Source organism: Mustela nigripes, chromosome 10, assembly GCF_022355385.1.
Source record: "Mustela nigripes isolate SB6536 chromosome 10, MUSNIG.SB6536, whole genome shotgun sequence".
NCBI classification, from domain to species: domain Eukaryota; kingdom Metazoa; phylum Chordata; class Mammalia; order Carnivora; family Mustelidae; genus Mustela; species Mustela nigripes.
The window spans coordinates 18,747,020-18,766,863 of NC_081566.1; the positions used below are offsets into that span (position 1 = coordinate 18,747,020).

General features: G+C 37.3%; 1 protein-coding gene across 2 annotated transcripts in view; it reads left to right on the plus strand.

Moving 5' to 3' along the window:
- DHX9 (DExH-box helicase 9) overlaps window positions 1–19,844 on the plus strand; it is a 52,502-nt gene that overhangs the window by 13,630 nt on the left and 19,028 nt on the right. Inside the window, exons 4-12 of one of the 2 annotated variants that reach the window (XM_059412737.1) lie at window positions 5,339–5,453; window positions 6,435–6,547; window positions 7,155–7,303; window positions 9,641–9,687; window positions 11,444–11,580; window positions 11,883–11,972; window positions 12,063–12,224; window positions 12,373–12,450; window positions 13,260–13,451. In XM_059412737.1, coding sequence (XP_059268720.1) covers window positions 5,339–5,453; window positions 6,435–6,547; window positions 7,155–7,303; window positions 9,641–9,687; window positions 11,444–11,580; window positions 11,883–11,972; window positions 12,063–12,224; window positions 12,373–12,450; window positions 13,260–13,451 — 1,083 coding nt within the window. Of the gene's footprint in view, window positions 1–5,338; window positions 5,454–6,434; window positions 6,548–7,154; window positions 7,304–8,727; window positions 8,822–9,640; window positions 9,688–11,443; window positions 11,581–11,882; window positions 11,973–12,062; window positions 12,225–12,372; window positions 12,451–13,259; window positions 13,452–19,844 lie in introns of those variants that run through there. The other variant, XM_059412738.1, reaches the window with a different exon arrangement.

Genomic DNA, 19,844 nt, shown 5'->3' on the forward strand with positions numbered 1-19,844 from the left:
AGCAGGCTCCCTGCCGAGCAAGGAGCCCGATGTGGGACTCGATCCCAGGACGCTGGGATCATGACCTGAGCCGAAGGCAGCTGCTTAACCAACTGAGCCACCCAGGCATCCCAGAATATGCCCTTTTAATAAGGTGGCACTGGCCCTTCTCCACAGGGGATGTGCAGCCATCATGGAGACCGAACTGGCAGGGGCTGTTCCACAAAGTGTCTGGAGGCAGGTGGTTTTTTGCCTCTACCTTCATCTTTAGTTGATCAAGAAATATGAAAAAGAAAATCCTTCCTGTTTAGTTCAGGCTGATGTCACAAAGTACCATAGACTGGTGGCTTATAAACAACAGAAACATCCTCACACTCCAGGAGGCTGGAAAGTGTAAGATCTAGGTTCTGGCTGATTTAGTGTCTGGTGAGAGCACACTTCTGGTTCATGAAAGGCGCTCTCACTATATCCTCACCTGGTGGAAAAGGTAGGAGAACTCTCTTTTTTTTTTAAGCCACCATTTCCTTTTATGGGGCCCCCCCTTGTGACCTAATCGCTTCCCAAAGGCCCCACCTCCTAATACTATCACATTGGAGTCTAGGATTTCAAAATACTAATTTTGGGGAGACAGGAGCATTCCATCATAATACCTAATGTCACTGAAAACCAGGAAGTTATCCCATTCATACATCTCAAGACGAAGAAGTTTATGGCAAAAGAGAATGAGGTAGATAGAACAGGATTTGGGACCTGGAGTGGGCAAGGTGGTAGAAAGGAGGACAAGTCATCACTGTTGTTGCCCACAGTTTTGTTTTTTCCTGGGATTTGGCTATTGGGACTGTCCCTATAGTATAAGCTGTACTTCGCCTTCACAGTCCTAACCTTGGAAGAGCACTGTGCTTCATGTTACATGTTATCTGTATAAAATCTTTCAATCAGAAAGATTGAAAGTAAAGACATAGTAAAGCTATACCAGGCAAATGAAGTACAAAATAAAAGAAGCAGTGTAAATATCAAAGTAATCTGCAAGGAAGAAAGCAGAAAAGACAAACACTAGTTCACAGTATATACCTATCTACCTAATATTAGAAATGCTAATGTGTATATTGACACAACTAAAATTGTAATGTGAGAAAGTAGCAAAAAATCCTAAACATAAGGAAATTTAAACACTTGGTTCTAAATGAAAATTATAAATTCTGGACTATTTAGGTAACAATGTCAAAACTCTGGAAGGCCAAAGGATTCATTTAGTCAAAGGAAATCTCAAATACTTTCATTACTGCACAAGAAATAGTTTTTTAGATTAGTAAATGGATAATTATTTTTTTTAAACTGGTAATTTTCAACTCAGGAAAATAAAACTGAGCAGGCAGAAATTAATAGAGATAAAATGAGAAATTACAGAATTAAAAATAAAATTGGTGAGTAAAAATCTTAAGTAACTGTAAAAGATAAATAGTCCATCCTTAGTCTAAGAAAATTGTAAATAACTGTAGATTCATAGTCCTGTATCAAAAACCCATGTGGTAAGATAGATTTGAGAATTCCAAATTTTTATTTTATTTATTTTTTATTTTTTTTAAAGATTTTATTTATTTACTTGACAGAGAGAGATCACAAGTAGGCAGAGAGAGAGAGGAGGAAGCAGGCTCCCCGCTGAGCAGATAGCCTGATGGGGACTTGATCCCAGGACCCTGAGATCATGACCTGAGCCGAAGGCAGCAGCTTAACCCACTGAGCCACCCAGGCGCCCCGAGAATTCGAAATTTTTAATATTTTCGAGAAGTAATATGGTACACATGCCGTTATCTTATAATACCTCCAGCAAATCTGAAGCAAAATCTGGTAATCTTTCTTGCTTTGTCATGTTAATGAGTTCTTAAGAGAAAAGTAACTGTCTACTCAGTGGTTGACCTAATACAGGTTTAAAACAAGCATTTGAGGGGTGCTTGGGTGGCTCAGTCAGTTAAGCATCTCCCTTCTGCTCTGGTCATGATCTCAGGGTTCTGGGATCAAGCCCCAGCCCCACGTGGGGCTCCGTGCTCAGCAGGGAGTCTGCTTCTCCCCCTCCCTGTACCCCTCCCCCCAGTTCTTGCTTGCATGAGTGTGGTCTTTCATAAATCTTTTTTTTTTTTTAATTTTAATAAAATTAAATACTTATTACCAATAAAGAACTTAGGAAGTGGAGTAGAAAAGTACTTCTTGACATGTTGAAAAGTATCATTAAAAAAAAGTAGGTGTGCCTGGCTGGCTGAGTTGATGGACCATACAACTCTTGATCTCGGGGTGCGTGCTGAGTTTGAGCCCTATTTGGATGTAGAGGTACCTTAAAAACAAACTCTTAAAAAATAATTAAAGGGCGCCTGGGTGGCTCAGTGGGTTGAGCGGCTGCCTTCGGCTCGGGTCATGATCTCAGGGTCCTGGGATCAAGTCCCGCATCGGGTTCCCTGCTCGGCCGGGAGCCTGCTTCCCTCTCTCTGCCTGCCTCTCTGTCTACTGTGGTCTCTCTCTGTCAAATAAATAAGTAAAATCTTTAAAAAAAAAAAATTAAAAATATATTAAACACTGTACTAAAAGCAGGTCATAGAGCAGAGCTGTTCAAAATGTTAGGTGGTCATAAATACATAAATGCATGCACATTTAGAAATATTAATGGAATTTTTGTACAAAAATTGTTTCCAATGGATTAGGGGAAAGAAAGGTAGTATGGTACACATAATTCTTCATTGCAGATAGTTTAAGATGCATTGAACTAGGGGAATTTCTGTAAAGTTAAGACCAATCATATCACCACCAATGCTGTAAATAAAAAAATAAGAGGGATATGTAATAATAAGAGGAAAAAATGAAGTGTAAATATTATAAAGAAAGGAAAAAATCCTGTTCACTGTAATAATGAAAATTACAAAGAATCTTAAGAGTATATAGTTTGTGGGGCGCCTGGGTGGCTCAGTGGGTTAAAAGCCTCTGCCTTCGGCTCAGGTCATGGTCCCAGGGTCCTGGGATCGAGTCTTGTATCAGGCTCCCTATTCATTGTGGAGTTTGCTTCTGCCTCTCCCTTGCTCCTTCTCTTATTCACTCTCTCAAATAAATAAAATCTTTAAAAAAAAGAAAAGAAAAATTAATTAAAAATAATTGCTGAAAATAGCCAAGAGTAATAACTGGTCTGCATATTAATAAAGAATTTTAATTATTGTAAGATTATAGTAATTATATTTACATGACACTGTCTCCAAAATGAAATAGATGAAAATAATGCAGAACAGGTCCTGGACATTTTTTGGTAGAAAGGCCATTTTTTGGTAGGTATCGCAGGCAGAAACTGGATTGGATTACAGAAGCAAAAACAAAATGCCTTTTTGGGCAGTAAGCATTTACAAAGTGAAAAAAGAAAAAGGACAACAGAAATTATTTACAACTTGTATGACAAAGAGTGAAGTAGGAAGTGATGTGATTTAAAGCTTGGGCTGAATTAGCTTGAGGTAGAAGAGATACTACCTTCACGGAGGCCAGCAAGGCAACAGACAGGCTACTCCTAAAATTGAGTTTGTAGTGGTAGGCAGAAAATTGAAGGTTCCCCTTTCCTCTGTCACAGAGACTCTTCGTTTTCATAGCTCCGGCTCCCAAGCTCAATATGTACAACAAGATACTCAAGAAATAATTAAATCAAATTGTAGGTGGGTAAAAGGAAAATGAGCTCAGAAACATTCATTAGGCCTGGAAAAAAGAGGAATTAGACAGGTGTTTAGATCTTTACCTGTGTGGCTTTTGTCAGGCTAACTGAATTTGAGTATCTGGGCCACTGTGCTGAGTACCATAAGTGATAGAAAGGCCATGGGCAGGCTGGAGACTGTCTTCTGATCAGGAAGGAGTCAATTGATAGTTGCCTTTGGCTCATGTCATGATCGTGGGTCCTGGGATCCTCCCACTGAGCAGGGAGCCTGCTTCTCTCTCTCCTCCTGTCTCTCCTGCTCCCTTTGCTTGTACTGTCTCTGACAAATAGAATCTTAAAAAAAAAGAAAAAGAAAATGTTGATGCTTTTTTTTTTTTTTTTTTAAAGATTTTATTTATTTATTTGACAGAGAGAAATTACAAGTACACTGAGAGGCAGGCAGAGAGAGAGAGAAGGAAGCAGGCTCCCTGCTGAGCAGAGAGTCCGATGTGGGACTCGATCCCAGGACCCCGAGATCATGACCTGAGCCGAAGGCAGCGGCTTAACCCACTGAGCCACCCAGGCGCCCCTGTTGATGCTTTTTGACCCAGGAATTTCACTTAAGCAAATCTTTCCTGAAAAGAATAGGCCAACGTAAAGTACAGAGGGTTTATGGCAGTGTTTTATAATTTTAAGGTTCGCTACAAGCTAAATGTTCATCAACATGGTATTGTTAGAGTTATATGTACTACATCCATACAGTGCAGTAATAAGTCATTAAAATTCATGTAGATTATTAATCTTTAAAGAAGTAGAAGATGTGGAATGCCTGGGTGGCTCAGTTAAGCATCTGCCTTCAGCTCAGGTCATAGAGCCCCCACATCGGGCTCCCTGCTCAGTGGGGAGGCTGCTTCTCCCTCTCCCTCTTCCTCTGCCTCTGCCTTCCCCCCTCATCCTTATAGGTGTGTGCATGTGCGCTCCCTCACCGCTAGCGTGTTCTCTCAGATAAATCTTTTTTTAAAAAGTAGATTTGTACTATTTTACATCTTGGACGTGGCATTCTCCATGGAAATATCTCCTCTTTGTACTTTTCATTGTTGTCCTCACTTTTCCATATCTCTTCATTTATGTGTGGTTTTGCCAGTTCACTTTATTTAAATAGTGATTTTGCACAGTCCCCTATTTCTCTCTCCTTCATTTTTTTTCTGTAGTAGTGTATCATACTTGACATATTATGTGTTTATTCATTATTTAGTTCTGTAAGAATTAGAACATAGCTATTTGAATATAGCTCTAAGTACAGAATATCTGTCTCTTTTGTTAATTTTATTCTTAGTATCCAGAACAGTGTTTACTCTATAGAAGTTTCCTAACAGATCGTTCTTGAATGTGGAATGTATTTATAAAGCTACTAAGTGGAAAAACGTTAACTATACACCATAAACCAACCCCACTTTTTGTGGAAAACTGTATTTGCTTACACATTACACATATAAAATCTCCAGGTGGAGAAGTATGAGTAATTTTTACTATCCTTATTCTTTTCTGCCTCAAGTAAGAGCATAATAGTTTATAAACATTGAAAACAAAGATGTTAATATTATGGGGTTAAGAACGGGTCACACATGGGCCTTCTTTAAGTATAAGAACATGTGCTAGTCCCTAGTAAAATTACTGATCCTGCCTTGATGTTTCCTCTTGCAGGTAGCACCTCCTCCACCCCCACTTACTGATACACCTGACGGCACAGCAACTCCTGGTGGAGGTTTACCCACAACCATGGGAGGGCCTCTTCCTCCACATTTGGCTCTTAAAGCAGGTAAGGGGTTTGATTGTGTGTGTATGATGCGGTAAGATACACGTGATCCTTCTTGGTCTTCATCTCTTTCTCATTTGGATAGGAAGATAACTACATTGAACTCTTAATGTTGAGACATCCCAGGGCCTTCATAAATTTGCAAATACCAACAGTGATTTCTCATACGAAGTGTAATGTAGCTTAATTCCTTACTTTCATTAGCTTTTACTAATTTTTATTTCTGGATAGATTTTGCACTAGGGCTAGAATATTTGATTAAAGGGTCTTATTTACTGCCCTTTCTTGTTTCTAACTTATTTCTACCAAATATATTGTAGACGTACACCTTGTGCATCCAAGGTGTTACTGAATTCTGTATATTATCAAAGCTTTTCTTGGTCTGCCCCAGTAAAGGATAGATTAACTTGGATCTTGGTCAAGGTACTTAAGTCTTAGATCCAGTATTTATGAAATGAGATTAACAGTAGTATTTATTTCACAAGATTGTTGTGAGGAATAAATTTTTTAAAAAGCATGTCATAGACTCAGTAGAGTTAATAATCAGGCAGTATTAGGTATCTTTAGTTACTCTGCTTTCTTACCAAAGTTCAACATTTTCTTAGACCTTTTCAGCTTTTATCCTTATAACTAGTGCTAACAAGTTTCTCTCAAGGTCCTATTTAGGAAGGAAGCAGTTTGAACAAATTTAATTAGTTATCAAGTTTAATCAACTTAAAAATGTATGCTAGATGGTCAGTCACTTATGATCATTGCTAGTAGCTCTCCTCTACATACCAGCCTTGAGATTATCAATTTAGACCTATATTTCAGTCATGAAACACTTTTCAAGAAAGTCATGAAGATTTGGGGCACATTTCCAAATAATTGAAACTTGGGCTTTCTAGTTACCAGATTGCCAAAATCTAAAAATAATGTTTAAAATATTTAGGTTCTTCCTACAGTTCGATTCATTAAGAGAACAATTATTTTCTTTCCTTACAGAAAATAATTCTGGAATTGGGGCCTCTGGTTATGGTCCTCCCGGGCCCACCTGGGATCGAGGGGCCAACTTGAAGGATTATTATTCAAGAAAGGAGGAACAAGAAGTACAAGCGGTAAGGCTATCATATCACCCTTTGTGACATACCCAGGATTGTCCCTTACTACCTGGTTCACTGCAAGACTTAAGATATTCACAGCTTAATAATTTGGTGATTCTTCTAAGTCATTGTTTGAGGCTACTTATTCACACAAGACAACATAAACCTAAGCTACCCATTAAATCTGGTCTCTAGAATTGCCTGTGAAACAGCAGGTATTTTTCTTATGGTAGAATGTGTCCTCATCTGTGCACAGGAAATTGTAATTACCTTAGTAAACCTTATTTCATGAGCACTTAAAAATGTCTTCATTAAATATACATTAATATAGAATATAATTATATAGTATAATTATTAATTATATAGTATAATTATATAAACATTAATATAATAATAAATATATTAAATATACAATACATTATCTATTAACTTGTTTGTACAATGGGATCACCAGATGCAGCAAAAACTAATTCTGTTCAGTTTTGTCTAGGAATAGAAGCATTAAAAATAGTTTTTTATTATAAAGGATGGTACAAATTAGTTATTTTTAATAAATTTCTGTACCTTAGATAGGCATAACTAAAAGTAATGCAGCCAAATTTAATTATCATTGATTCAACAGACTTTAGAGTCAGAAGAAGTGGATTTAAATGCTGGGCTTCATGGAAACTGGACGTTGGAAAATGCTAAGGCTCGTCTGAACCAGTATTTCCAAAAGGAAAAGATCCAAGGAGAATATAAGTACACCCAAGTGGGTCCTGATCACAACAGGTTTGCTTGTTTCAGTCTTTTCCTTCTGTAGTAAGTTAGGATTGTTTTGTATAGTCATTGTTCTATTTTTGTATGTGTTACCTGATTCAGTTTGTGGGTTAGCATTGAATTGTGAAGATACTTTGCATAAGAAAAAGTATCATTGATTTGTAATTAGTAGTTTACCATGATTTTCATTTACGAGGAGGATTTTAGAAGTTCTGTGAAAGTCTGCTGTTTGTGTTGCTAGACTTCTAAGGTTCTCATTTGTATCTGAGAGGCAAAAATCATAGCTTCAAGTGGTGGTTTATTCCTGATTTAAAAAGCAGCCTGAGGTGGTGAGTTTATTCAGTGTGGTATTGTTGAAGTAGTTAAATGGATTATTTCTGTAATGGGTCACGTTAGATACTTGTCTTCTAAAGTCTCAGGTAGAGGGCATTGCATCTAGATCCAAATTTTCCTTTTGTTTTGGAAAGTTGTCAGCTCTTAAGAGTCCTGTTGAGATGTTGAAGGGCTTATTGTAAAGCTGAAGGATAGCTTTAGTCTTTGTATGTGAGTTCATGAGCTTACTTTTGTTCTGTTAAATATGTAAAACTGAACATAAAGGGAGGTCTTGTAACAGTTGACAGTATGTTTCTCAGCCTGCTTGCTATTCTTCCTGAGAGCATTCCAGGGTGTAGTAATTATTACTCCCAGGAAGGCTCATACGGATTAGACGCTTCTGGGGGCACTATATTTTTATTGGAAGAGAAAGAAGGCTATAGTGGAAACCTTCTGGATGATTTAATTTGCTGTCCTTTATTTATATGAAATAAATTATTCAAAATACATTAAAAGTATTTTCCTTGAAAATCAGTGTTCTCCCTTCAATGCATCTAGTAATCCTAAAATAATTATGACTAAAATAAAACTTAAATGCTGTGGTCAAAATGATGTTCTGAGCATGGTTCCCCCTGCTTCCTGTTTGTTCAGTCCTGAATTCTCAAATACTTAATTTGACATCAGATTTTTTAAAACCCTTGGAGGTTATAAAGGATCCATTTGTTTATTTTTCTTTAAGGACAAAATACCTTCTGAACTGATTAAGCTTATTAGTAGCACTTGGTGACTTTAAGAACAAATAAAATGTCTCTGAAGCTTGTTATAAACTGTTTTGATACCAATATCTTATTGACTCTTGATAGAAAAAGAATTGAAGAATTCAGGATATGACAATGAGGGAGGCAAAGACAATTGGGGGAGCTAGGACAGCATCTCCTTGTATGTCCTTTATTTAAAGGCATAACAGACAGCAACACCAGAGGTCTGTGTTCATACACACATGTGCTGCTGCTTAGGCTGAACTAAGCAATCACATGGAATACTATTGTAAACTGATTTCTGGTGTCGCTGTTCCCCCTAGGTGGAGGAGAATGAGATTGAGTGCTGACTTTAAGCCTGGCTGAGAAACATACTGTCATCGGTGTCATTAATGAAAGGGTGGATGTTGTTCCCCTGAAAGCCAGTGGCCTTTGACCCCTGAAGCCCCTGTGCCTGAAGGTCAGTTCACAAGAGGTATAGGAAGGAGTCTAACATTTATTTTTTCTTAAGCCTTACCTAACCTTTTATTCACAGCACAAAGTCAAGGCTAGAATGTACCTGAGCAGTGGAAGGATCAGAAAGCATATAGTTTTCAAAGGACAGTTGTTTTATTGAAACTAAATTCACCCCCTAGAATCTGTTAGCCATTTAGGCTCTAATTTCCAAAAATATTTTGTTCCCTGGTTTAAGTAAGTGTGATACCAATAAGCTAAGTTTTTTGTTATCAAGGGCTGCTTCCAACTGCAGGCAGATACCAGACCCCTGCCCCAGGAGCCACAGATACATGCATAGTGTTCGTATGTTCATGTGTATGTGTGCATGCGTGCATATATTTAGCTTATCTTAGCAGATTAAAGTCATTAGTGAGTGGCCCATGCAAAGCAATCTTAAAATAATCACAACTATAATTTAAAGAATTTGGGGCCTGTGGTATTTTTTGGTCCCAGGCTAAATGGAAAATTCCTTTTCATTGAATGTGTTCTAGCTATTGAGACCGCAACCTCTGGAGTAAGTAAACACAATCTAAAACCTTAACATTTTCTTTTCGTGAACAGTTGGTTTGTCAACTTTGATTATAGTTGTCTCGTACCATGTTGTACAGTATTTGAAGTTCACATATACTTGATTCGTTCTAGGACTGAGCAGAAATAAGTGTTTACAGTGGTTTTTTGCTGTGACTTGCCTAAGCAGTTGGAAAGCCTGCCTGATTTGGGAGTCCTGGATTTAGTAATTTCTAACAGTAAAATTCCTAACCTTGTTTTGTATATGTTGTTACAGGAGCTTTATTGCAGAAATGACCATTTATATCAAGCAGCTGGGCAGAAGTAAGTGTTACTGCTTCCCTGATACTCTGTCTTATAGTGGAGTAATACATTAAAGTTTTCAGCCACATATATAGTCTTTATTAATTGAAAGGGTGTTTTAGAATATTAGTAATTTTATGAATTAGAGGGCCTAATTTCCCAGTTCGCAGGTGAAAAAAAAAAAAAAGAATCATGCTAGTATTATATTTCAAAGGGTAAGAGATGGTAGGTGGTAGGCTGCTCAGGAGTTGGCCAGTCAGAGAGCTCCAAAACATTATTTTTTTTCTGTACATAAATTTGTTCAGGGAGTTAGGTGAAATTTAGGAAGTAGAGTAGATGTAGAGTAGATGATAGCGTTTGAAGCCCCATGGTGGATGTATAGCTTTTAAGAATCTTAGAGGCAAGAAGAGGTGAAAAAGTTACCTTGAGGAAACAGGAATGGATTGGGGGTGTTCATAAGGGAAATAAAAAGGCAAAGATAAAATTGTGTGTATTCTTTATTCTTAATAAGATTAAAGCGGGCAGTGTGTTACGCTCAAAAGTAAGGAACTAGCTTACTGGTTTTGTCACTAACATTGCTAGGACCCTGTTAACTTATCTGCAAATTGAGAGAAACAGCTTAAGATTCTTTTCAGTTTGAGAATTCTGCAACTAATACCTAAGGATTTAAATTTATAGTATATGAAAGATTTTCTTCATAAAATCAAACCTTCAAATGAATCATTGAGAGCTGGAGTTGAATTTTTTTATCCTAGACTTTAAAAATAAGTTAGACTTTGAGTAGACGGGATGTGAAGGGAAGAGGATAAAGGCAGTCTGACCTGTTGTGCTGTTGATCTGACCCTCAAAATTAATTTGACTGAATTGGCTAGTAGGCCTAAAAGTACCTGCGCCCCTTTCTTACCTTGTCTGCTCGTAAAGCTGAATGATACTAGAGAATAGACTTGGTATTGGCATTTTCTTTAAGAATTTGAGTAGTTGCTGGCTTCAGTCTGGTGCCAGGATCCCCAAATTATAGGCCTCTGGCCAAATACAGCCCACTACCTATTTCATAAAACAAAATTTTATTAGAACACAGCTACACTTGTTTGTTGATGTCAGGGGCTAGTGGCACACTTTAGTGAAAGGCCAGATCGTAAATATTCTAAGCTTTGCAGATCACATGTACATAACCCATTGTTATTTTTGTCTTATTTTTTATAACCCTTTAAAAACATGGAAGCCATTTTTAGTTCCTGGGCCCATAGTTTGTAAAACCCTAGTTTATGTGCTGTCTATGGATGCATCTAGGTTACTGGATGCTTAACCAGTAAGCTAGTTCCACAGAGTTGGGTGGCTGTGACAGTATGTGGCCTGCCAAGCCTAAACTACTTAGTATCTGATTCTTTGTAGAAGATTGCCAACTCCTGGCACTCAGTAACCACTTTGGACCCATTTCATTTCTTCCCTTGTTTTGCTTTTCAAAAGTTAAACTGCATTTTCTTTATTTTAACACTAGATGATGATAATGACAGCTTGGTTGAAATAGGTTTTCTGCTTTTATAATGTTTTGTCTGTATCTTAGTATCTGCTTGTAATCAAGATGGTTATTTAATTGATATGCTGTTTGTGGAATTGTTTTTGGTTAGCAGTTAATGTGAAAAAGAACTTAGAGTATAACATACTCTGTAGTTCAGGGGCACTTTTGTATCTAAGCCCCTAGTTGCCTATGATGAGATGTTTCTTTAGTTGGATGATTTATCCTCTTCTCTTTAATAATCCTGAACTTAAATTCTAGGGATTTTCGCACGTGAACATGGATCAAACAAAAAACTGGCAGCCCAGTCCTGTGCCCTGTCACTTGTCAGACAACTCTACCATCTTGGAGTAATTGAAGCTTACTCTGGACTTACAAAGAAGAAAGAAGGAGAAACAGTGAGTCTTTATACTTAGTAGCCCAGGGGGATATTTTAAGATTCACTTTAGCTTTTGATTAGTATTTGTCTAAAGAAGTTATCTTCCCTTAAGAAAGGGAAACGGCCCTACTCATCCCTAAACATCTCTCTGGCATGATAGAGTGGACAATGAGTAATCACTAGTCATTCTTACACCTTGAGGATGAATTTACTCGTTGACTTTAAGAATATTGTACTACATGCTCTTATTCCTGCTTTAGTAGATTTGAGTAGTGTTCATGTGTATGTTGCATAATTTTCATGGCTGTCCTTTTCCTGTAGGTGGAGCCTTACAAAGTTAACCTCTCACAAGATTTAGAACATCAGCTGCAAAACATCGTTCAGGAGCTAAATCTTGAGATCGTGCCCCCGGTAAGCATACAGTTAATTTAGTACACCTTTGTATTAAAAATTTGTAGTCCAATAAGCAACTGGTATTTTTTTTTTCTTATTTTTTAATAGCCTGATGATCCTTTTATGCCTGTCGTGCTGAACCTTGGCAAATTGGCTCACTTTGAGCCATCCCAGCGACAAAACCAAATGGGTGTGGTTCCTTGGTCACCTCCACAATCCAATTGGAATCCTTGGACTAGTAGCAACATTGATGAGGGGCCTCTGGCTTATGTGAGTGCAGCATTGTATTTGAGCTCAGACTCTTGTGTTTTACTTTTGAATATATTTCATTAAGATGTCCAGATTTTAAAAAATGTTTACAATGTGAAGCTAAGTTACGTGCATTTGTTTGACTGACCGTTGCCTTCTCATTTTACAGGCTACTCCAGAACAAATAAGTATGGATCTCAAGAATGAGTTAATGTACCAGCTGGAACAGGATCATGATTTGCCAGCAGTAAGTCAGTGAATTATTTAGACATATGGTGCCCAAAGCTTTAGAACTTTCTAGGTGTGGGCAGAAGAACTGAATAATATATTTTGCCCTTTCTAGGAAGTGGGTCCAAAGGTACTTATCAAACCTCTAATTGTAGTCACCTCTGAGGATAATTATTTTAAGTTAAGGGCCTGGGATTCTTAGTTAATGTAAATAGAGAGATTCGAGTAGTAACTTTTTGGCGGGGGGGGGGGCATATTTCACTATTTTTTGAGTAAAACAGCATTAAAATGTTGTAAGAAGGGGACTGTATATGGAACGTCCAGGGAGAAAAGAGGAATACAAGAGTGTGGACAAGGTCACAAGATAGATTCTTCAGAAATTCAGTGAAGAGAAGCAGTTCTTTTAGAGATAGAAATGTACATTGTTTTATGCAAAAATACATTTTGAGTATGAAGTTGGAGGAAAGAAATGTTTTTATGGAGATGAGATTTTTTTAGGATTTTTTTCCATAATTTTTTATGGAGATGAGAAGTTTTTTTAGGATAAAGACTTGCTCTTTTTATTAGAGTTGCTCCTAATGTATGTGTTGGTAAAACTTAGACTACCATGGAGCTTTCCTAAAACAGATCTTAGGGGTACCCGGGTGGCTCACCTGGTTGGCCATCTGACTCTTGGTTTTAGTTTGGATCATGAGCTCGTGGTCTTGAGACTGAACCCTGTGTCGTCAGGCTCTGTGCTTAGTGTGGAATCTACTTAAGATTCTCTCCCTCGTCCTTCCCCTCCTCTCTCTCTCGCTTTCTAAAAAAATTAATTAAAAAAAAAAATAGATCTTACAGGAGAGAGAGTTGCTGCCTGTGAAGAAATTTGAAAGTGAAATTCTGGAAGCAATTAGTCAAAATTCAGTTGTCATTATCCGAGGCGCTACTGGATGTGGTAAAACCACACAAGTTCCACAGTTCATTCTAGATGACTTCATCCAGAATGACCGAGCTGCAGAATGTAACATTGTGGTAACTCAGGTAAGTAGTAAGCCAGCTTACAAGGTGTATGTCTGGTGTTAGTCGTTTGAGAATTGGAAACACCTAGACGTCAGGTTCTTTTTTTTTTTTTTTTTTTTTTTTTCCGTCAGGTTATTTCTAATTCTTTGATTAACTCCCATTTGTAGCCACATTAGTCTCTTTAAAATTTAAAAAAAAAAAAATTAAATCTTGTTCTAATTTCCTTCACTGATAAGCTGAACTGAACCATGTGGGTGATTCTTTTTGTCTGGGTTAGAGGGAGTCTGCGAGCCTAGAATCAGACAAGACTGAGAATACTTTCTTCCCAGGTTCACATGCAAATCTTGATCCTCTCCATCTTACCTTAATACTCAGAGCAAGAGGGAAGCTAACAAAACAGTTAATCGTTGACTGACTAACTGAATGCTTAAAGTATGCCAGGTTCTGTTTAAAACAGTTGGTATTTTTAAACTTGTAAATTTTATTATGGCTCTTAAGATGTACATAATATTTTATTTAGAATTTCTGTTTCAGTAAATTAAGACAAAGAGTTAAACAAATTGCCCAAGTTATTAACACAGGAAGTAGTGGAACTGGGATTTAAAACCAAACAATTTGCCTTTGGAATTCTTCCTTTTAGCTACTGTATTGTATTACCTTACCAGCAAAAAGTGATGCCTGCGAGTTTGTCCCAGAGCTTAGGGAGAAGCTAATTAGCGCTTCCAAGCCTACTCAGGTTAAAACAGTTTCCATAAGGTCTAACCCTCTACTTTGGGCACCCAGATAGCGACCATTGCATAGAAGCCAGATACCACCTGTCAGTCTGTCTCAGATCTTGACTTAGGGATTCTTAACCTGGGGCACATAATTGATCCTTGGGGAGGAGTAGTGAACCTCAAAATAGTAAAAATTGTTTGTGCCTGTACATTTATGAATACACATACAAACCATATTTTTTAAAATTTCTGAAATTGAGGTAGATCTTTTAATCGGTGTCTATGTTTGATGCGACAGTTGGGTTTTTTGGCCTAAAAAAAAAAATTTCTGAGGTAATGAACGTTGCATTTAAAATCAGTGCTATCTTAGGCTTTAAAAATATGATAGGTCTACATTTTTCTGAGAAAGGACCCTTAGCTTTCTTCTTCTCAAAACATTCTTTGATTGTCTTTCCCACTCCCAAAACTGGTTATGAATCCTTTGCCTCAATAGTGAAAGTTCCAATCCCAAGTACTGTGACCAATAAAATGTCCTTGCTCTTTTTTTGTTGTTGTTTGGGTGTTTTTGGTTTTTTTGTTTTTTGTTTTTGGTTGTTTTGTTGTTGATATCCTTGCTCTTAATGCAGGAGGTGTATTTTTCAGGAATGTCTGTTGTTCAGAAGAGGAGTCTTGAGTTCTGCTCTGTACTCCCTTCTTACTATCACTCTCCACTTTTAATCTCAAAAAATACAGTTCAGTCATATAGGAAGAGCAGATGAGCTGAAAACCTGTGTTCTCACTCAGAAGTTGTTCACATGTCATGAGTAGAATAAAATCACTTCCTGCTCAAGTGAGGTGTTTTTTTCACTAGCCATCTGATAGCAAAGCCAAGTCAATCTACCAAAAATCGCTTTTATGTGTTCTAGACAAAATAGGCTTTTGTATTACAGTTTTAAACTTTGTATAATTTGCTTACTAGAATGTGTCCTTTCCCAGATAATTTGGACATTTCCAGTGGTTTTATCTGTGAGATGCACAGGTTTTGATGGATAGGCTCTAACAGATATTAGCAGTGAGATAAAGGGTGGAATGTGGGTCAGATATCATTTTACTTTGCATATAAAAACAGCTTTCACTTAGTCCTCTTTTAATTTTGCTCCTTTGTGAAGTGAGAAGCATGAAATTGAAAGATACTTCAGAGAATTATTCCATCTTTTTTCTCTGGGTAGAATGTTCATAATAGGTGGTCACTTAACTTTTGCTTGAAAATTTCCATTGGTGTGGGAATGTAGCTTGTTTTCTGATTTTGGACAAATGACTTTGAACTGTCATAATGCATCTTTGTCTTAGTGCTTGTCCCAAAATCAGTCTGATACCTTTTTCCCATGATGTCTTTAAAAGTATGTACTGTGTTTCCTTTGTCTTAGAAACATCTGTAGTTCAGCCCTGAAGATAGGGTCTAAGATTCAGTTAACCACATTTGAATATGTATTGACATCCTACCTGGAATATAAAAGATGGGCCTGAGCATATTGATTGGTCATTGTAGAATATAGTTTTTAATATTCTTAAAATGTTTTGTAATAATACAAAGTACTTGAAGGGCAGCTGGTTGGTTAAGTGTCTGCCTTCGGCTCAGTCATGATCCTGGGGTCCCTGCCAAGTGGGGAGTCTGCTTCTCCCTTTCCTTCTGCCCTCCCACTCCCACTTGTGAACGTTCTCCCCCTCCCCTGCTCAAATACATAAAATCCATAAAATACAAATACATTAAAAAAAAAAGTTAAAAAATACATAGTATTCTGTTAAGTCAGTCTTAGATAACAATAGTAATTTTTGTAGCAATATCACTGTTGTATCTTTTTTTTCTCCCACTTGTTAGCCATTTATAGGAAACACATGAAGATGTTACCTAGGTTTTTCTGTGCCTGGTTTATATGTGGTATCTCTAGTCATAGAGTGCAAGCTAAGAGTTACTATGGACTTCTAGTCCATAATACATAAAACAGAATGGCTTAGGGGCACCTGGGTGGCTCAGTGGGTTAAGCCTCTGCCTTCGGCTCAGGTCATGGTCTCAGGGTCCTGGGATTGACCCCCAAATTGGGTTCTTTGCTCTGCAGGGGACCTGCCCCCCCATCCTTCGCCTGCCTCTCTGCCTACTTGAGATCTCTCTCTCTCTCTCTGTCAAATAAATAAATAAAATCTTTAAAAAAATACCAAAAACCAGAATGGCTTAAACCATGACTCCTAACTTTATCACTTACACTATATCACTTATCACTATACTCTAGAATAGTAAAGAGAGGAATAGTGAAGCCATATGTGGAAAGGTAGATCTGCAGGTATAGGTAAAAGATGTTTTGCCGGTGAACCTTGCCTTGTATTTATTCACTGTGGGGCAGTAAAACAGTTACTGAAGCACAGCAAGAGAAAGGGGATAAATAATTCAAGGGATAAGTAGAGCACCTTCTTCGTAGGCTATCAAGTGGCATACGGTCAGAAATGTTTAAACATTCATCAGTAATCTTCTGTGTGGAGCAGTGTTCTCCCACACAACGTGCCTATCCTGTGAATATTTGTAATGAGCCAAGGATTATGAAAATTTGAAGATTATTTTTAACTGCTTTTTTCTAACTAAAAGTAATGTGTGCCCACTGGGGGGTAATTAGAAAATAGAGTAAATTTTAAAAGCAAAGCCAAGTCCAGAGCTAATCATCCAGAAGTAAATTTTTTTTTTAGATTTATTTATTTATTTATTAGACAGATCACAGTAGGCAGAGAGGGGAAAGCAGGCTCCCTGCTGAGCAGAGAGCCCGAAGCAGGGCTCGATCCCAGGACCCTGGGATCATGACCTGAGCCAAAAGCAGAGGCTTATCACACTGAGCCACCCAGACGCCCCCAGAAGTAAACATTTTTACTTAGATCTTTATCCTTTCAGACTTGATGTATACTATATACCATCTTAATCTGTCCTCTTTGTGTAACAGTATACTGTGGTAGAGCAACAATATAATTCTATAATTTAATAATTTTCCATTTTATGCATGTTATTAAATGATGGAGCTTTTTAAAGATTGTTTCTAATATTTTGGTATTACATATGCTGAGATGAACACACTTGTACATACATCTTTATATACTCATTTGATCATTTCATTGGAATTTGTAAACACAGAATTACTGGGTCAGATGGTATACATATTTTAACTTTTATGCACTTTGCTATTCTCACCTCAGGAAAAATCCCATCTAATTATTTTTGAATAAAAGAAATGTTTTTCTTCAGTATGCAGTTTATTTTTTTAGTTATTTTTATTAACATATAATGTATTATATTTTACAGGGGTACAGTTCTTTGAATATCAGGCTTACACATTTCACAGCACTCAGCACATACCCTCCACAGTGTCCATAACCCAACCACCCTCTCCCTAACCCTCTATCCCCTAGCAATCCTCCTCAGTTTGTGAGATTGAGAGTCTCTTACGGTTTGTCTCCCTCCTGATCCCATCTTGTTTAATTTTTTCCTTCCCTACCTACCAAACCCCCCACCCTGCCTCTAAAATTTCTCATATCAGAGATTGTAACGATAATTGTCTCTCTGATGGACTTATTTCACTCAGCGTAATACCCTCTAGTTCCATGAACATCATTGCAAATGGCAAGATTTCATTTCTTTTGATGGGTGCATAGTATTCCGTTGTATATCTTCAGTATGTAGTTTGAATGGGTTTTTGTTTTAAAGTCAGGGCTATTGAGGATACTGGAAGCTGGGAAGTCAGAAGCATACAGAAATATGGGAAGAAGATTGTGAGGTTATTTGTTTCTTTGTGTGTTTGAAAGCGTAGTCATCTTGATATTGATTTGTGTGTGTATTCAAGAAAATGTGGCCCATAGTGCTTCTGAAGATGGTTGTTATAGACCTTCTGTGTTAATTTGTAACCTCTATCATGGGTGGCTTTCTTGAGTCTCTTAAGACAGTTGTGTTTGGGGGCCATATAGAATTAAGAACTATAATAGGTACTGCTTAGGGAATATGTCATCTGCTGTCCATAGTCATTTTAGGAGGCTGGAAACTATATATAAAGATCATAGACCTGAAAATAGCCCTAAGGAGGTAAAGGCAATCCCCATGTACCCAAGAGCATATGAATATACCTCCTAAGAGTCAGATAATCTCATAGATTTGAAATTCATCTAGAAGCCAGCTACTTAGTAGGAATGTTGAAAACTTTAGGAAAGACCAAAATAGAGCAAGGAGGTAGGAGAGGTGTCAGGAATTTATTGTTTAGGATGCCAGGGTGGTTCAGTCTGTTGAAATTCTGCCTTCAGCTCAAGTCATAGCCCTGCATTGGGCTCCCTGTTCAGCTGGAGTCTGCTTCTCTCTCAAATAAAAAAAATTTTTTTTTAAAGAATTTATCTATTTGTAGAAAGCAGTGAACTTATTAAAAGGTCCCAGAAAATGCTGTATTTTGTACGTTTAGTGGAATATCATTTTTACATTTCCTGATGTAAGAATGTAGTTGAACTTTTCTCTTGAGGGCTAAATGCAGAGCTCAGTGCTTCATGTAACACTTACTCACAGTTAGTGAGGTGCAGAGTACAGGTCAGTAGTGGTCAGTAAAAGCTAGCATAGCTCAGCAAGTCAGGGCATATAAACCAGAGTATAAGCTCGGGAAAACGCAACACCATGTGTTCAGGAAGATCTCTTTTAATCTCTTACGTTTGTGGACAAGATGCATATAAAAACTAGGTAATTGTATATTTATCTGTATTTGCTGCTAGCCCCATACCCTACAGGACCTTAAATTAGGGATATGAAAATAAATAAATCATGTTTTATATTGATTCAAAAAAAATAGCAGCTTTAGTGAAGTTACTGAGGTTTTGTTTCAGACACTTTTTTAAGGTGGTTATTTGTCTCTGATTTCCTAAATAGTCATGTCATCAGCTGGGATGATATATTGGTATTTATGTATGAAACTCAGAAAAAGTTTTCTTGAGCAAGGAACTAAAGTACAAGCTGTCATCAAGGACTTATTGACAAAATCAAATGCAAGGCAACTTAGAAACATTCAGTCTTTATAAATCTGCATGTACCTCCCTATCTGTACCTTCAGAGTTTAGTAATAGTCATAGTATCGACCAAGTAAATACTGTTTTGTGTGCCTATAAGAATTTGGAATACTTCAGAAAATTTTACTTTCAGAAAAATTAAGGTGTAACACTTAACATTCCCTTTGGGCTCGGCATATTTATTGCTTGAAACAGTAATATACACCTGGCTTTCCTCGCCATATAAGCTCGTCAAGAACAAGAGTGATTTCGTTTAGTTTTCTGTCTCTAGCACTGTCTGTAGCACCTGAAGCAAATATGCAATGAATAGTTCCTTTTTGAATTAATAAAATGATTGAATGAAAGGTGACCATAGTAGATATGGCAAAGAAGGAGCTTATTTACCTTCCTAATACTTAATACTGCTTAGATAAATAATTTTTTTAAACATGTACCTTCACTTTGATAGGCAGTTACAAGAACTTCGATATGTGCCCTGTTGCCTTTCCTACTGGACAGTTACTCTGAATATTAAGATTTGGGCCAGTGGTGAAAACATTTTCTATAAAAACTTGAGAATTGTTTTATATACAAAATGAAAAACAGCATTTTTAAGAGTCTGCTATAAACTAAGTGGTAATTTTTTTTGGTTATGACTGTAAAAGAT